Source organism: Acanthochromis polyacanthus, chromosome 7 (assembly GCF_021347895.1).
Source record: "Acanthochromis polyacanthus isolate Apoly-LR-REF ecotype Palm Island chromosome 7, KAUST_Apoly_ChrSc, whole genome shotgun sequence".
Lineage (NCBI taxonomy): Eukaryota > Metazoa > Chordata > Actinopteri > Pomacentridae > Acanthochromis > Acanthochromis polyacanthus.
In genome coordinates, this window is record NC_067119.1 from 21,712,965 (window position 1) to 21,732,755 (window position 19,791).

The 19,791-nt window shown below is 44.9% G+C and overlaps 1 protein-coding gene across 1 annotated transcript in view; it reads right to left on the reverse strand.

Moving 5' to 3' along the window:
* setbp1 (SET binding protein 1) overlaps window positions 1–11,634 on the reverse strand; it is a 34,667-nt gene extending 23,033 nt beyond the window's left edge. The window contains exons 1-2 of the mRNA XM_022218319.2: window positions 10,677–11,634; window positions 4,395–4,987 (exon numbers count right to left, since the gene is read on the reverse strand). Of these exons, the coding sequence (XP_022074011.2) occupies window positions 4,395–4,829 (435 nt within the window). The 5' untranslated portion in view covers window positions 4,830–4,987; window positions 10,677–11,634. The remainder of the gene's footprint in view (window positions 1–4,394; window positions 4,988–10,676) is intronic.
* Between the last annotated feature and the right edge of the window lie 8,157 nt (window positions 11,635–19,791).

The window sequence follows — 19,791 nt, forward strand, 5'->3', positions numbered from 1 at the left end:
CACAGATGGACAGCTGGTGTTTCAGCGGTGCTAAATCACTCACCCCTCCCCAGCATGCAGGCCCACACGCACACAAACACACACACATATTCACATGTCCCATCCCCCATCTACTACAGGGAAACGCCCCTTAAAGCATTCCCAGTTCATACTCTCAAAGATTGCACACTGAGGACACACACACACACAGAGAGACACAGATACCAAAATAAAAGCCTGCTTCTTTTTTACCACGTTGACAGACACCAGAAAAAGTGTAATATGACAGTTTGGTCAGACCATATTAGAGGTGATCATTCATGTTCATACATATTCATACATCCGTCAAGCACTGCTCTCTGTGGGTAAGCATGGTGCTTCACACACACAAGCACACACACACACACACACACACACACACACACAAGCATACACGCTCCTATTTTATGAGCTCATCAAGTCCCTCAGGTCACCAACCGCCATCTCAGCCAGGGATAAAAAAAACTCACATCAAAAGGCTAACCATTTCACACACGCACGTGCACGCGTTGCATGCACACACACTTGGCGTGGCAACTGTGGCAGCATTAATTTCCTTGTGAATGCACTTGACTAACACATAATAATCCCAAACACTGCTGGGAGACCACCAAGCAACAACACACACACACACACACACACACACACACACACACACACACACACACACACACACGCATACACACACATAGCCAGGAGGACCACCAAGCAGAGGGGCTGTCAAGACAAGATAAGTGTGTGTCTAGCGTCAGGCTTTCGCATGCACCCGCTAATAAACACACACGGAAGTGCACACACACACACGACAACAACAACACACAGCCTGGCCTGGACTCCTGAAAAAGCTCTGGCTTATCTCTCCCCACAGATAGTGAAATGGATTAAGAGCCACATTTGGCACGTCCAGGGAACTGGACAGATAACCAGGAAAACACTCTCTCTAACTGCAATCACTGCTCAACATGATTTGTGTGTGTGCGTTTGTGTCTGTGTGGAAGAGACAGAGACAGCGTGTGGGTGCGTTTTAGCTTGCGTTCGCTTCCCCATGTGAAGGCATTGGACCGATAACTGCGCGTCCGTGCGTTTGCGTGCACGAGGGCATGCGTGTCTGGAGGAGTGATGCAGCGGTTGACCCAGGACCCAATCCATTAAAACACACACATTCATCTTCCAAAAGCTCGCAGCGTGGCCAGACAAAGGGATGTGTGTGAGAGGACGTTCAGCATGTGTGTGATGTCAGCTGGAGACAGAGAAGGGGAGCCCATCGTATCCCGTTAATGTGTGTGTGGGTCTGTCCTCTGACACAAAGCGCTTGCTCATTGACTCCCCCGGTTACAGATGCCCGCCATGAAGATGACAGCGGGGCGAGATTCCCTTTAACATGGGGGAAATTACATCTTTTGCTCTTCTCTTGTTCACGCATTCAAGACTCCCTGAGTAGTTTACGTTATTGTGAGCAGCCAATAAATTCATGTCATTATGTGTCATCACTGACAGGTGCAGAGTCACATGACTATAACTTCTAAATCTATAAAATGTGGGATCATCCATTGTTGTTCTTCCATCAATTTTGGATGAAATCACATAAATTTTACACTCCAAATTTAGACACTGTGGGAGGTAAACTCATCACTCTATAGTAAACAAGGTGTGATTTCATACACAGCCTTTGTTTACATCCATACATTTCCTAACATGAGGTAATTCCCTGCCACTACTGTTGAACTAGTCAGTTGAGCTTTTACATAACCACCATTTACATCTTCTCATGTCTTAATATGCTATTTGATGCCAGTTTTCTCACATGAATAACATAAAAAGTGAAATCTTAGAGAAGGAAAAAAGTTCTGACAGCTGAATCGGGGGTGGCTCCAAAATAAAAGACACCGTTTCCATGTCTTTCTTTGCACCGCTCTACGTGTTTGCCTTCTTATCTGTCTGTCTGTCTTTCCCCTTCTCTGTCTATTAGAGTCAAACCTCTGTCTTAATGGGCGTCTATTGTATCCTGCCTCTCCCCCTCCTCTATTCACCACACGCACATACACACTCCCTCTGAGGGGGCCCCTTAACCAGGCTCTCCATATGCCTGACCCCCACCTCCTTTCTCCTCCTCCTCCTCCTCCTCCTCCTCCTCCTCCTCCTCCTTTTTCCACAACCCCCTTCTTCTCCTCTCCCCCCTTTCTCCTGCTCACACTCTGGCTTCTGCTCTGTTGCTGCTGCTGCTGCCCCACACTGCCATCTGCTACAAGACAACAGAGGGTGAAAGAGGGAGGAAGAGGATGGGAAAAGAGTGATGAGGGGGGAAAAAAGGAGCGCGTGAAAAGAGGGGAAGATGCGAGGGGAAGAAAAGATGGAGGAGGAAAAGTGTGGAAAGATAGACAAAAAGGATAAAGAGAGAAAAGCGGGAAAAGAGTGGATGTGGACACAATACAAGAGAGAGTAGAGAGGCTGTCCATCTGCTCCCCCCTCCTCACCTCACCTCCCCTCCTGACACACAGCCTCACATGCACCACAAAGAGAGTATTTAACCTCAACACACACACACACACACACAGAGAAAGAGAGGGAGACAGCAAGCAGCCCAGCCTCTCTCTTTAACCCGTTCCTCTCCACTGAGCCTGCCTGTATTACACCCTTGGGGTGGCAGGTGATGGGTAGATGGAGGGAAAAGGATGTAGGGGCAAGCAGGAGGAAGAGGGATGGGGGATGGAGGGCGGGGGGGGGGGGGGGGGGGTGATTGAGGGACAGAGCGTAGGGGATGAAGGGCTGAAACTGATCTGAATCAACACCAACACATCCTCCCCTCCTCCCCAAACCTCAAACCTCAATAGAGACCAGCTTGCTGCCCCTGTCACTATGACAACCTCTGTCAATCATACTGTAGCAGTGGGCTTCCCAATGGGGGCCGATGGCGCTAGATTAGGAATAGCTGCTCAAACATCAGAGCGCCAGGCTCGGCTCGCTCAGCTCACTAATGGATATAAACACTGACATTTTTCAGTGGTAAACATGCTTTTCATACTTTATTTACAGGAAAGTGGCAGCACCTCACTTTGTGGTGAGAATACACATCCTGCAGACAACTGGCTGAATTTCTGGCACTAAAATTTGCCAGTGACAAAGCAACAACCATAAATTTTTCTTCCAAGCCAATGTTCCAATTGTTTGAAAACCCCAGCAGACGTAAATATAGAGCAATGGCTCCCAAATTTCTTGGCTATGAATCTTCATGCAACCGCTTGTCACCAGCTGTAAATATCTACAATCAACCCGAAAGCTCCTGGAGAACTAAAATTATCCAGTAAGAAGGAACCGAGATTAGAGGAAAGTCTGAAAAAAGATTAACCCTTTTGGATTTATCTTTATATCCCCCAAGTTTGGAAACCGTAATGAGACATACAGCATATCTGTATCCAGCTGGCTTCACGAGATGACGGGGTGCAGATCCTAATTGGCAGAATGTATTTCCTTTCATTACCTGATTTTAGAGACCTCATCTTTTTGCGAAAATGAGAAGAGATTTTCTGTACAAAGGGGGTGTTTTTTTTGCATGAGTTGCTTGCCATGCGCAAAATTCCCTCAGTAAGAAACCCTTTGATGATGCATCAAGGCTCTCTTGAACGCTGACCCAAAGCTGAGTGGAGAGAAAGCCGACCGTGCAGGACGAGGCTATTGGTACAAATAACCACCATGCGGCCCCATTAGCTCACGAGCCCCTTGGATTTTGAGTCGAAACCACAAGAACAACACAACAAAACACGAGTCGGCATCGTGTTGACAACATGACGCCTTTACTCCTGCTGGGCCTGTTGAGCTCAGTGACATGGAGATGGCTGTCAGGTCTGGACACACACACCACTGTGTAGGTCAACACACATTGCAAACACTCGATTCCCCCAAGGACCTGTACATACACAGTGTGACACACAGCGAACACCAGTATAGTGTGTAAAGGGTGTAATGGAGGGAGGAGGAGGGGGTGAAGGCAGTGACCTACCAGAGCCGATTTCATTAAAGGAGAGGAGAGGAGAGGAGAGGAGAGGAGAGGAGAGGAGAGGAGAGGAGAGGAGAGGAGAGAGGAAAGGCCTCTGTGTATATGACCACAAATGGAGAGAGCAGACACCAGCTGTCACTTGCTTATGTCAGCCCTATTCTCAGCTTGTATGTGAGTGTGTGTTGTGTATGCGTGTCACTGTGTGATCTCAGTTAGACCGGTTTCAATTACGGAGCAAACTTTGACCCCATGTAACCAAGCCAGGAAAAGAGCTACTGGGAAAGGTACAGAAAGAGGTGGAGTGTGTGAGAGATGTGGAGACAAACAGAGGCAGGTTTTCAGTCCATGGAAACTCAAACTTATCAGGACTTTCTTGGCTTACCCTTTTTCTGGGGGGTCCTCGTTCTTCGTCCTTCGGGGCCCGTCCTGCTCCGGCCCCGCCTCCCGTTCGTCCCTGTCGTCCCCCTTTGCCCTCTCCCATCGGAGGCCTGATGGTCATCCTGATCTCAGGTGGGCAAATGTAGTTCTCAAGGCTCTTGGGGGGCTTCTTGGTGCGCTTGGTGGTCTGAATCTTCAGCTTTAAACTTCCTTCCTTGAAACTTGCTTCCTTGATGGAGAACTCCTGTTCCTCCATAAGCCCCTCCCCCTGCTCCTCTAGCCCCTCCCCTTCACTGATGGCACCGTTAATCACATCATCACCGCGCACCAACCCGGTGCTTCCTGCTCCTTCTTGGTCCTCTTCATTGGGCCCCGCCCTACCTCCCTTAAGGTCCGCCTCTTTGGGTCGGGCTGAGCCAACCAGATCCCTTGGCTCCATCCACGCTCCCGCCAGAGCCAATCAGGATGGGCGAAGCTGTGGCAGCCAGCCAATAGGAAGATAGAGAGCAGTAGTCTGTCGGGCTGGTTGGTTGTTGTCAATCAGCTACTGGGGTTGGGCTGGTTGTCCCACAGGAACACAGCGAAGCCAGGGACAGTCTGTGAAAAGAGCAGGTGAGCGACATGATTAGCAAAAAAAAGGTGCGAATAAAACCTGTCCTGTCATCATCATAGCCTCCATTCCATTGCTAGCTCTCAGCACAGGCCTGTCCGCTGTCATCAACATCACTGCCTGCCTGTTAAGTATGAAGACAAACACACAAGCTCATCACAGAGCTGCAGAGGCATGCTGCCAGCCTCTCATTTGCATTTTGTACCTCGCATAAACAAACTCATTTTTTTTGACACCCACTACCACTTTGCTTTCCTCTCTTTCCCTGCTCTTTTCTTCACTCACTCTTTGCTAAATCTTCTCTCGCTCCCTTCTGCACTAATTCTATCCCCACTACAGATCTGAAGCGGAGCCACGCAGACACAAGAGTGATCAGTGCAAAATAAGACATTCCTCTTCTCCGCTCTAAAACCAGGCTGAAGTTAGCCTGAGGACACAAGACAGAAAAAAGTGAACGAAGCTGACTTCTGTTTTTTTTTTTTCTTTTCACCAGAGCAGAGAAGGAGGGAGGGAATCACACAGGGGGAAAAGGAAAGGCAGCAGAGAAAGACGGAGGGAAGGAATCTAAATTCTTTCCCCAGATGTGGTTTACGAGCTGGTCTGGAAAAACCAGCGTCTGAACTGTTTTACACACGCATGCAGCAGCCTTGCAACACACATGCATGAACAAAAAGCCATACACTTATGCACATAAATACACATCCAAATGACAATGTTGCTGTCAGAGAGTACACTCCTGCACCCCTGCTGTTATTTCTGCTCTCCAGAGAAAAGGTTGTGGTCGCCATTTCTCAGAGAATTTAAGGTTCGCTGTTTATGATCATTGCACATGTGGGCATAGATATATATTTTACACACACACACACACACACACACACACACACACACACACACACACACACACACACACACACACACACACACACACACACACACACACACACACACACACACACACACACACACACACACATACACAGGCCTACTTACATGCAGGCGTATAAACAGAAAGCAACCAAAACAAACACTGGACTACACTTCTCACTACAGCTCCAGGGAATCCCATCAGTCAATATGACACGAGGCATGACTGAGCTAGAAGTGGGGAATGCTGTCTCACACTCTGAGCTTAGGCTGACACCATTTACACTGATGTGAACCCAGACTAGACCGCTACCTGTGGACGTGACTCAAGAAAATCCTTTCTGCTTGCTACAGGCTTACCTGACGGGTTCACAGCGCATTCCTACAATTACCTGCAACTCTCCATTCTCTGACTTGTTTACTGCGGGCATTTTACACGATCTGTATGTCTTCTCAGCGTGCGCTCCTGTACCAGTTCACACTACTGTACAATCAGCTGATCCCATCATAATACCTAACAGGCCTTGCAGCACATGCTTACAGTGTGATTGAATAATCATAATCCACAGTGGTATTCCAGCAAACTTGTCAGTGTAAAACTGCACACACAGTGTCAAGCCCTGAGGTTCAAGTCAGTGCTTGGGTCATTTTTCCTTCTCCGTGCCCTAGATTAAATGAAAATGAAAAGACTTGTTTCTACAAACCCTCTCTTTAGCTGTAAAGTTTGCCAATCTGAAACCACTTATACGGGTTATTGATGCAGGCCCTGGTTGCTCAATGGTGGTTTAGTATTTAAAAAAAAACTTCAAGGACTGTAACAGCGGTTTTGCATGTTTGAGCTTATGAACTCCAAATTGCTTATACTTATTCTGTTAGACTACCAAAATTTTCCAAAGCATACTAATGCACTTTCAGATTGATGTTCTACACTGTAAATCACTGACTGCAGTATGAAATGGAGCTTGTTTGGCTCTTTACCCTGTTTTATTTGTGCAGAATTATTTCTCTGAGAATTATTCCTTGTTAATGCTTTGAACAAATTTATTGAAGTGAAGATTTTAAACGTGGCTGCTCAACAGCAGCCTGTTTAAGGGAAGAATCCTTTTTATAAAGGCATTTTCTTTTGGGTTTGATTTCTCAACAACAAAGATTTTAAGTGCAAGTCTGAAATCCAGATGTCAGAGCCTCTTTAATTTAATTCTTCCACTAAAGAGCGCCTTCGGAGCAGACCCTCCTCACTGTAAAACCACGCAATGGCAAAAAATGGCAATCAATCAGTAACACTGATACGTAAATAAAGGAGGGAAAAATGTTCAGTATGATGGATTACCTATCTCAGGAGTGATTTTCATATCCCACTAAAATGAATGAAAACCACTGGCTGCCTGGAAGTTAGGAAATCATTCCAAAGACTCAAAAACCACCATCATGGGCGTTCGATGACTTGCGAGTGTTCAAAGTTTTACAACGTATAAGCAAAAGATGGTGAGTCCAGGCGTAGTCCCCGTCTGATCCTACAGTGCCCACATGACCCTGTTTGGACCTTCAGGAGCCTCCCAGTCCCTAATGTCAGCTTGGTGACTCGCCCTAATGGCATGTGTGAAAGCCACCCTGGCCGTCATGTGACTGAGGACAATGACAGGAAAAAAAGACAGCTGCCAACCACAACATCACACACACACATGCACACACACACACGCGCACAACACTCAAACAGAAACCCATCCACTTTGAATGGTGCTCTTATGGCGTAGTACCTCTTTCCGACTATCGCCCGGTATGACAGCAAAATGGCATCATGCATTAGTACAATCTTCATTCTGGGCCATTACTGCATAAACTACTTAGCTGGGTCATGACTATTCCTCCTCCCTCACTGCTCAGTGCCCTAAGCGGTGTTAGTTCTGTTACTGGCAGACAGGCTGAGAGTTTATGTAAGACTGACCCCTCCTCGGGCCTCCCTCACTTACTTAGCCTGAGCCTCACTGTCTCCTCTCTCCACTCTCACTCTCTCTCTTAGACACACAAACACAGTGATACACACACACATACGCACCTCGACTAGCCTCAGACAGCAGGGTGATTGTGAGAGGCCAGACTCGCTGCATAAATAGCTTTATTATGTTCTCAAAACTGCCAGCGCTAACCAGCTTCCCTCTCAAATAGCATAAGGTCATTCCCTGTGCTGGATGTGAAAGGCTGCGAATGAGACACTCGTCCAACGTTTTGCCTTGTACTTTTACCAACAATTATGATAAAGCATCGATAATGGAGCACAGATGGAGACACCAGCGATGGTGAACGATGCAGACACACAGACAAAACAAAGGTGGAAAGAGTCTGAGCGCCAGTGAGAAACACACACAGAGGAGCGAGAGAGATGGCAGCAGAAACACAACCTTTTAAGGCTGCATACCCAGCAGCCCAGTGCCTGAGGTGGACTCACAAATAGCTCATACACACAGATGCAAGCTCGCACATTCACACATCCACAAGTACACCAAACAGCCGTGTGATTGCACAAGGTGAAGGTTCTCCCTTTTTTTCCCCCTCCTTGTTTTTGATGTGTGAGTGTAGCAGAATCATCCCTGGCTGTAGATGAGTGTCGTAGTGAGATGATGAACATTGTCTGGCTGCCATTTTCATTTTTCACTTATCTCCTTTTGCTCTTTTATTCGGCGCTTTGGTGAAGGGCAGTCATATAAACCAATGCTTCTCCGATCTGAGGTTTCGTTGGAGACAAATCAAAAGGAATCAGTCCAACCTTCTAGTTCTCACAAGTCCAGTGGGCACAAGCATGAGCTTTCAACCCGGACGGCTATTAGTGCTCAGCTTCAGAGGACAGCAAGGTGAAGTGAGCCATCGAGGTGCTTGTTTCTGTTTGGTTTTTGAAATTCTATTTGGACATGAAATTTAAAATAAAGCGGTTTCTCTCGCAAGTGGCACAAACATGTGTTCGGCTACAGGGCAGCTAAAAGGACAATCATAAAATACCATGTGTGGGCCAGCCATAATTGAAAATGATGGCCTTCGAGCCACTTGGTGCAGCCCTGCACGCACACATCCTCTGGATGAGCCATATGCCAGGTAGCGCTAAAACCATCCTCACCTAACTACCCCGCAGAAGCAGATGAATGTTAAACCATTTTAACTGCAGCAGAAGCCACAAAATGGCTGTCAGCAAAAACACCTCCCCTACTCCCCAACTGTCTTCCTCCTTCCCCTCACCTCACTCTCCCCCCCAACCTCTGTTCTCTCCCCTCTTCTCTGTGCTACCTCTTTCCTTTACCCTCCACCTCCCAGCCCTCCCCTCCCTCCTTCCCTCTTTCTGTGTGCTCTGCCAAAAGGTGCTCCAGTGCTGATATTCTGTTAAGAGAGCCTGCCAACAGTTAGATTTGTCCTTGGATCCCATTCACATTCCCTCCTCCCCCCTCCGTTCTCTGTGATCCTATTTCGACCCGAGGTATCCAGCCCAGAAGGGGATACACCTAATCGATTTCTCATGCTTTAATTTAAAGGTGGCATGGGCATCTCGTTACCCAACAGGGAGTATAATAGCTCCGCTTGGTACTTTTACGCCACAAAAAAAAATGCTGCCAGCTTCGGGGGGGAGTTGAAACTGTTAACAAGACAAGATCGATGGTTCCATCTGAGTCCGAATCACCTCTATTATCCATCCCTCAACCTCATTTCTCTACACCTAGTCACGCACTTCTCTTACAGTTGCCCCTCTTCTCATATCCTTGCTCTTCCTACCCCTTTTCCATTTCCATAACTTCATTCCCATACATCCAAGAGACCTGACCACGCGTCCACACTTTACCTGACTCTTCTGGACTCATCTCTTTATCTTCCGGTGCTCTGATCATACATGATGCTTACTGGCACTTCTGACAGCACACAACCACTGACTTTCAGCTCTCACCTTCCTCCACACAGCCAAAGCAAGGCATGCTGTTCCTGGCACCCACGTGAAACTGATCAGCTACTGATAACCAGAGTGGAACAGCACTGGCTTTCATCAAACCAAGCACGTTTGTACTGATGTTGAGGTTTGCAGATAAATAAACCGAGGCAAGGCTTGGAGGAGACACTCCAAGCAGACTGCTTTGACATGGCATCATGCACATGTGACATTTGCCTCCACCAGAACAAGAACAAGCAGGAAACCCACTGAACTGACAACATGTTTTTTGTTTTTAAAAAAAAAAATACAGCTACATGTGACACAACTCATGACAGACTGAAAGAGCGAGGACCATCTGGCGGCTGCATGTCACAGGCTCTGATGCTATGTCATGGACTATCAATGTCAGTGGAGATGCAGGCGGTCCGTCCGAGCAGAACAACATGTGAACTCAGAGTGTGAACACCAGTGGCTTGAGCTGCTCCTTGATCAGTGTAGTGGACACTTCACCCCATTGGCCTAATTAGTTGTTTTATCTTAAAGCCTCCTAATTACAAAGGCTCTGCACAATAGTAATGGACGGAGGCTGAGTGGCACAGTGTTGTTTGGGGTGCCGTGTGTGCGTGATTGCGCGCGTAGTGCTGCGTGGAGTAGCTATGTGCGTGCGTGCATGTGTGTTTTTGGTCGATTTTTTTTTTTTTTTTTTTGCTGGCATGTGACTACGAGCAATTTCACACACTTTCAAATCAACAGATCACCAATCGAGAACAAGCACACAAGGTGGAAACAGCGCACAGACATGAACACAAAAAGGGCAGGTTTGTAACATTAACACAGACATGCAAACATTTACAGCAGAGGTGTATTCAGGTGTGGAATGTGGCCAGTCAAGCGGGGCTACTTACCCATGTCTAATGTTGTCACACACTCGGCTCGAACGCGTAAATATTTTATCAAGATCATTTACAATCCATTTGGACACATTTTACGCAAGCGACGGATGGGATGACAGCCTCCTGTGGAGCTGTCAAACGGTGCCGGAATATATGTATATAGATATTTTTTGACAGAAAACCCCGAGGAAAATGGCGTCAGCGGTGCTTTGGAAAGAGAGAGAGAGGGGGGAGAAAAAAAGAGGAGAAAATAGGATTTGCAGCCGATCTGATGACAGAATCAAGGTAGCCGCACGGGGGGGAGGAAAGCAAAAAAGGAAGAAAAAAATCCAAATCGGAAACTTGGCGCTTGCGTCCAATTCCTCGCCAGATCTTCTTCTTTTTTTTGTTTTCTTTTTGACTGGAGAGGCTCCGGGGCGGGTTGACTGGTGTCGTGGTTAGAAGCCGCGGCGGTGCAGAGCGGTGCGTCTCCGGTTCTTTTCTTTTTTTTTTTTGCGGGATCGTTGGTCACTCGGGGAGCTGCGCGGCGCTGAGATCCCTCGCAAATCCGCTACTCGGCTGGTAGGGGAGGAGGAGAGGGGGAGGAGGAGGAGGAGGAGGAGAAGGAGGAGGGGGAGTAGGACTATTACTGCAGTCAAAACAAGCCCGCATCCGACTACAAGCCCAAATCCAAGCTGGAGGTGGGGAGGCGGCGAAAATTTCAGCCACAAGACGCGCGCTTTCAGCCGTCAGTCCGGAGCATGTGAGGCGCTGCTTCAGGTTCGCTGTTGTCGTCGCTGGTTGCACTGGATCTGGGTTTTTTCTTCCCTCTGCTTTAGCTCTCTCTCTCTCTCTGTGTGCCTCTCTCTCTCTCTGCTTTTCCGATCGGTGAATGTCAGGTCCCGGAGCTTGGTGTCTGGTAATGATCTCACCCAGCAGACTGAAGGCTCTGGCCGAGCGGAGCGCAGCCGAGCAGGAGAGAGGAGGAGCGACATCGCCTCCCCCTGGCAGCAAACGAGCGCAGCGCTGCTCCTTCTCTCTCCCCCCCCCCCCCCCCCCCCAAAAAAAAAAAACAAAAAAAAACCAAAAAACAACAACTCCCTCCTCCTCTTTAATTCCCAGAGCTTCTCTCCTGTGGGACTGCTCATACATGCACGGTGTTGTTTTAATATCATGCAAATAGGGAAAGCAACATCTGGCAAAAAGCACAGGCTTGTTGTTTTTGACTGAGTCACCGCTGCAAGGAGAGGAGAGGTGTTTTTGCACTTTTCCCCCCCTTTCTCTCAACAGGTTCAGATGCATGCCTGCACATAGAACAGAGTGTGAAATAATTATTCTGACATAAATACACAACTGGGTAACGGGTGGTTTTAAATAGGTCAGGTTTTGACTTTGACATGAAATAAAGAAAATGTCATGTCAGATTCCTTCAGAGAACAGACAGCAGTTGTTGAGCTTAAATAAATTTCCTCGGTCAGCCTGGTTTTGGTCAATCTCTGACTGAGCCACTATGGCCAGATAAATAGTCCAGTATCAGAAAGTACCAGAATCCATTTGAACATCTACCAGAATAAGTCAAGATGAGTCTCTTATCTTCAAATTAAACAATTCTGTTAGAGGAAAGATCTTAGCAAACACAGAACATGAAATTACATTTTCCCCCCAAAATATGCAACAGAATCATAATAAATTAAACATGCATTCATATAAAGAGAATTATCAAGGTTTACAAAACATAAGAGCACACAACTGGACTAAGACAGCTTAAAAAAAAAGCATTCATATTACAAATCGCATAAAATAGAATAGAAATAATCACAACGTAAACTCAGAATTCAGATTTTAAAAAGTAAATCAAAGATAATGGAATTTAGAGTTTAGGAAAAATATGCTCATTTACAGCAAACACCTATTACATTCCTCTATAAAGTCATAACTAAATACGTAAAGCTTATCAGATGTTACTCTAATGCGTATTTGTGGAGGTGCTTTCGCATGGAACATCTGACCTTTTAGCAACAAACCGTGGGTGAACCTATAAATATAGTTTATCACCTTTGTCTTAATAGGAAATGGTTTTTGCACATCAACCACTACTACTGGCATGACTGGCTGTGATGTTATGTGACAGTGTAATGCCAGCACAGCATAATTTATTCCAATATGACGTATGTGTTCAGTGAGAAAAAAGTTGCCACATCACACTTAACCGAAACATTTTCTTCAGAGCAAGACAAAGTGGATGTGAGAGTGGGACTAAGTGGATGAATAAAAGCAGATTCGAGTGCGTGTGTTTGTGTGTGTGTGTGTGGGTGTGTGTGTTGTGCGCTGGTGCTGTCCCCTTAATATGTCAAATTACAGCAGGATGGAAAACCCACATCAACCGAGCATGAACAGGCGCAGCACAGTTGTTCCATTAATGAATCTTTGTCACAGGTTATGTTTATATTCGTGCCTCCATGCAAAACTTGACCTTCCTTGTATGGAAAACATTCTTTAACATTAACAAGCAATGCAAATGATGCCAGATGACCTTTCTCTCTTGGTGCCCCACAGTTACTGGCTGTTACTCATCCCTGGCACACGCCCGCGTGTATGTGTGTGTGTGTGCATATGTGTGTGTGTGTGTGTGTGTGTGTGTGTGTGTGTGTGTGTGTGTGTGTGTGTGTGTGTGTGTGTGTGTGTGTGTGTGTGTGTGTGTGTGTGTGTGTGCATGTGTGTGTGAGCATGTGTAGAGCACCCACTGGGAGATATTTCATTAGCCAGGGTGCTGATTGTGTGCTCAATAGCATGTAAACACTCAGCACAGTTTCAAACTAGTAGTTAAAAATCTGCAATGCTATCAGCCGTCTGGATGCTGTTGCCTTGCACTTCCCCTGCTGTGGCACATTGACTAGATTCACAAACGTGCTATGTGTGTGTGTGTGTGTGTGTGTGTGTGTGTGTGTGTGTGTGTGTGTGTGTGTGTGTGTGTGTTTGTGTGTGTGCATGTGATTCTAAGTGTGTAGAGTCTCCATTTCATTGGGAGTGTTTTCATAACAATGCCACAGCAACTCATTTTTGCCCGTTTGCTCATTTTTCCGTTCATGGGCATGGGGCCAGTATTGTATTCCTGCATGTGTGTGTATTTGTGTGCACTTTACTTCTATTTTTATGAGAACTGAATGCTTTGACAATGATAGCAAGTCAAAAAAAAAAACTTCACAATGACAACATTAATACTGGCACACACTCCTGGCTTATTTCAGAGCTGGAGTTAAAAATGGATTTGGAGTTATGCTGCGCCCATTAAAATTAGACTCAGGTGTGCGGGCACAAGTTGAGGCCATATTTGAATTTGGGTTAATTTTGCGGGTCAGTTTGTGGATTTGGGGAGGTGAAAGAGAATTTGACTCTAAAATAAGTTAAAAATAGCAAAAAATTGCCCGTGTGCGTGTGTGTGTTCACATTCACGTGTGTCTATTGATTTGGGATGTGTGCAAGAACACAAAGAGACCCCTGAGAGTGAGGGGTCAACAGCTGCTCCCCAACAACCAATCAATTGCAGTGTATCAGTAAACATTACACTCAGACGCTCGCACACACTCACTCACTCACACACACACACACACACACACACACACACACGGACACATAAAGACGGCACTCTGTTCTCAAATCTGTTGCCATGGATACCAGATACAGGCGGCCAAGAGGGAGCAGTTTTCCAGCTTAAACTGTAAATATTGAATTATGATGGGGAGGAAAGAGACAGCAGTGCAGGGCAACGTTCCTGCCTGAATGATCTAAATATCTGGATAATCCTTTCATCTCTATTCACCGCTACAGGAAATCTGGTGCATCATTCATGTTCATCAACTTCAGCATAAAAAGATCAGTCTGTCTTACCGATCCAGTCATTTCTGTAGCTGCCTATTACAGACTGAGAGCTGCCCCCACTCCTTCATCTCTCTCTCTCTCTCTCTCTCTCTCTCTCTTTCTGCCTTTTTGAGGGGTAAGATCTTCATTCCCTCAAGTGGGATGCAAAGTAAATGCTTCCCTGTGCCTGGTGTGCCATGCATGAAAGTGATTTCAAACATTCAAATCACTTTGCCAAATGCAAAACCTTTTATGTATCAACAGTTCCTCTGTGGTCTGATCAGTGAGCGGAGAGGAGACTGAAAGATTGAGATGAAGAAGTGAATAACGAGAGGCGTAAAAAAAAAGAGAGAGAATGAGTTAACAATTAATAAATGCTTTGGCAAATGTTTAAAGTTGGGCCACTGGAGAGAAAGATTGAGAGGGGAAGCAAAGAAGACTCTGAAGGTGAATGTCAATAATTGGTTTGCCATCTTTATGAATAATATAAGCAGCGGCGTCAGCAGAGATGAAATAATAACTTGCTGATATTCATAACAAAGCTACAGCACTTGACTGTGCTGAGGGGAAAGAGAGTCGACGTGCTAACCTTGAGCTGACATTGTGCGCAGGAGAGACTCACGTTCAATCAATGAAGGGCTTTTCTCAGGGAGTCCACTAATCGCACAGGGCAGCAGAGGGTTCATCAGAGCTGAGAGACCCCTGGGACTGACAGAGGTAATGGGGTTAGCCAAGAGACGGGGAGTGTATGCGTGCACGTGCAGGAGAAGAGGTCTACAAGACGGTAAATACGTGTGGGGAAACACAACTGTGGTTGCACTCATCTGTTTGCAGACAGAAATGTGCATAACCAAAGTGCATCTGTGTACATACCATGTGTGTGTGTTAATAGGTGCGAGGGCCATGCTGATAGAATGAGAAGTTAATGGAACGTGTGACAAGGTTGATTACTGAGGCCTCGGTGATCTAGCTGGGTTAATGAAGTAAATGATTTCTTGGATAACATACCAATGGGGCCATCTCCTGCTCCTGATACGCACAGACACATCAGAATGGCCTTTTCTTCTCCTTCATTTACCTTACAAACAGAACTGGCTCAAACATTTTCAGTTGCATAGGACAAATTCAATGCACTCTTGGCATCAAAGTTTTGGATCAGTCCTGGGGTGCTTTTCACATATCCTCCATTTGTAATCTTTAAGTGCTTTTGCTTTCCCCTAGCTGTAGACTATAAGTTTAATAAGCCTATAAAAGACCCAAGACAAACAATAGAATATGTAGGCTATATATAGGCAGGAATTCATTAAAGCAGAGCACACAGTGTACAGCCTGTCTGAGAGACTCGAGTGGCCACATGTAGTTTGCACATGCTGCCAAACTTAGATATACAATGCCAGACACACACACACACAAACAAAGAGAGAGAAAGAGAAATTGCAAGACTTTGTTCTCCATTTGGGACTGAGATAGAGATACTTCTAATGAGAGCGATAATGATGTCTGAGAGGAGATGCGGACCGGAACAAAACAACAACGCAGATGGGAGCTAAGACAACAACAAAGACGCCCTAAATGCAGTTGACTGTGGACTCCCTGCTGGCTCTGTCTATGTGAAGAGATGACACTGCGCCCATCCCCCTGCTACTTATAAGGACATTATCATAATGTTGGCTCTGTATGAGCTGAGCTATCAAGTGGGCTCATCTTAAAGTCCTCCACCAGTCCTGTTGTATGCTGATGCTTTAGATGCTGGAGGAAAACAGTGGTGGATGGGGAAAAAAAAGAAATTCTGTCCTAATATTTATTCAGACTGACAGTTCTGGCATCTAACAATGCAACCCAGGACTGACAGCACCAATTTGACGAATCTCTGCGTTGGTTGTAAACACACGGCAGCAAGGAAAGATAATGATTGTCCTTCTGTTTGTCCTCTTGCCTTCTTATTGTCTTGTCACTAAATACATCTGCGCAGAATGAAATGGACAAAGTGAATCATGCTGTGGACTGTGTGTGGTTGCGGATGCCTTGCAGTAAATTTCAGGTTAAAATCTTGGCTTTTGTGCCGTAATAAGGAAGTAGGTGGCAGAAAACCGCAGATTAAGAACATCTATTAAGACGCATGAATGATAAATAATTAGTTCTCAGAAACAGATATTGTTTGTCGCGGCTTGTGTGAACCTTCACACCTCAAACATCCACCCTACAACATCCTGTTGTGTTATAACTGTGCATGTGGTCAGATACAGCTGCATTTTTGTGTGTGTGTGCATATGTATATATGTGTGTGTGTGTGTGTGTGTGTGTGTGTGTGTGTGTGTGTGTGTGTGTGTGTGTGTGTGTGTGTGTGTGGGCCTGTGTAAAAGAGTCAGAAACAGAAACAAAGAGGAAAACTCCCTAGATGACAGAACGCTGCCACTTCCCCCGAGACTCTGTGAGTAAAATGAAGACAAAAACATACAGCAGGTGTGTGATACAGCGCTGACTGTGATAGCGCTGAATCATTCATTGCTTACACATTCTCTGAATTTGTCCAAGTTCCTTTTAAATGTTATGTTTCCAGTGCACTGGCCTAATAGAGCGAGTACAATCAATCTGAGACGTGCTCTAGGCATATTTGAACTTTGAATGTGGTGTTTTTCTCTGAGAAATTGCCTTTCCACTTAAGATTTCACACGTTCATCAGGTTTTCAGAGCTTGTATTCTGCATTGTGAAGTGACATGCATGGTTGGTGGGTGGCGGTGGCTTAAGACAAATCTGACTGCCATTTGTGAGTGTGTGTAACAGATGTGTGTTATGCAGGGAGATTGCAGAGGAATTTTTTTGAAAAAACACCCTCGTACCCCCTTTTAGAAACTCGACACCATACTATCATAGCTTAACAATCAGTCTACAGTGTCTCTGCGGACGAATACAGCGGGCACATACCACACATATGCACGCACACACAACAGAGACACCTGGCCTGCATTTGTTGTTTACTGTACATTGTGTGAACACTGTCCCATCTGAAGCTGCCTCCCAGCAGCAGGATGTGGTGGTGCGGCACGTCCTCGCTCAACAACACCCACTTCCTATGAGTTTGATAAACAGCTTTGCGGTTTCACTCTCCTCCTGCCCGTCAAACAGAGGTGTACACACACACATACACACACACACACACACACCAGCTCAACAGCATCACCATCTGCTAACGTGACATACAACTAGAGTGAGTTATTGTGCATAATGGTACCCATGGTGTTATGAGATTTACTGTGACAAACTGTATAAACGCCACCAGAATCACTTAAGCCTCTCCTCATCTGCGGACTCGCCAGAGAGACTGAGGGGAACGAGCGAAGAATGCCCTCAAATCATATCAGAATTAGGAAGAGGACATCAATATGTCACATTTGTTTTAGAGCGAGTGATGTAAGTGGGTCTGAGTTATGTCCGCCACTGGACAGTAATGTTCTACATTAAAGCAGCGACTGTATGTCCCTAAAGGTTGATGATATGATGCCAGTAAACACTGGAGTGCTGCTCGATAGACTCTCCATCTCCTCTCTTCTCTCTTCTTCTCTCCTCTCCTCTCCTCTCCTCTGCATGGTTGCATGGGCACATACGGTCCTGTCAGTCACATCTGTGAGCTGTCAGACTGTGAATGTGCATACATCTGAGGGGAGAATGAGGGGTGTATTAGGCCTGCTGATCCTTCACACTCCTCTTGTCAAACTTAACATGAAAATGAAAGTCAGTGGCGAGTGTGTGTGTGTGTGCATGTGTGCGTGTGTGTGTGGATGGGTGTGTATGTGGGCGTGTGAGGCAGGAGACAAGGAGGGTCAAACGAAAAGAGCCATGCCTAATCCTGTGGGATGTGAGGGTATCTTACTGGGTATGGAGATGGGATGTAGAGATGTGTTCAGTGGTGCATGGATCACAAAACCTTCCTAACTGACAGAAGAGACTCCCGGGAGACCAATGTCAAACTGCTAACTGGTAAGAGAAAAAATAAAGGAAAAAGCCAAACTGTGAAAAACATAGTAGAACGGCATATTGCATCATAACTGTGAAATGTGAGCTAAGGCAGAGAGAAAAAATTTGAAGTCAGATTTGTTTACTTTTATTTATCGTTATTAATAATTTTATTATTCGTCATTGTCATGTCTTGTTTTTTGTCCTGATTAACTTGGTATTATTAGCTAAAATTGCTTCAAAACATTAAACAGGATTTTAGTAGAATTAACTTGTCTTACTTGTTAACTTAGTTAAATACAGACATTTGAGAGTTTTGTACATATTGCTCATTTTCAGATAAATTTAGAATTTATAAACAATACTTAGCTGATAGAAAAAGCAAAATGGTAGCAGACTTTTCATCATGGATTGTATGTGAATTTTTAAACACACACATGTTGAATCCTATTTGTTTCTTGACATACTAGTGAAACAGTGCAAACCAAGTGGAAGGTAATGTTTATTTCAGTCCCTTTTCCCGTAAATTTATTTTAAAATGAGAAGCAGCTTCATATGTTGTCTTATGCCTAAAATACTTTTGACACTTGCAACTGCTAGTTCTTCATATCAAATAAAGAAGTGCTTCTTTAAATTGAGGAAATGCAAAATGAAAGTAAACCTGGCTAATGATTGGCTAAGAGACTACACAGTTGATTTAATAAAATGTGCAAAGCTAACTGAACTTGTTGAGTAAACTCAGCTAATATATCCCAAAACTCAAATGATTGCACAACCCAAGTTCAGTTAACTCATACTATTTAGGGCAGGAGAGGAACTTGCATTTCTAACTTGAACAAACCTTTTATTAATTTTTCTTTTTTTGGTGGCCCATTTAATTTATATGTTTTTGGGGAAAAAAGTACTTGTTTAATTTTCATAAAGCACTTTATTGTGGTAACAAAATTATTAAGGCTATAATAAACAAATATTGTTTTTTATATTATCATATTTTTACAGAACATCCTTATTATTATTATTATTATTATTATTATTATTATTAGTAGTAGTAGTAGTAATAGTCATAGTCATAGTAATAGTAATAGTAATAGTAATAGTAATAGTAATAGTAATAGTAATAGTAATAATAGTATCATCATCATTATTGCTGGTGTTAATAAACTCCTTTATGACAGATAAACAAACACTTCAACAAAAACATAAAATGAAAAAAATGGCACAAAACAAAAGAATAACGTAAAGTAAGTCCTATTATATTGTTTGTTTGAGTCAAACTGCTTCAGTGTGGCTTTTGGTTCGCTGTTCTCCGTGTTGGACACATTTCATCGGTAGGTG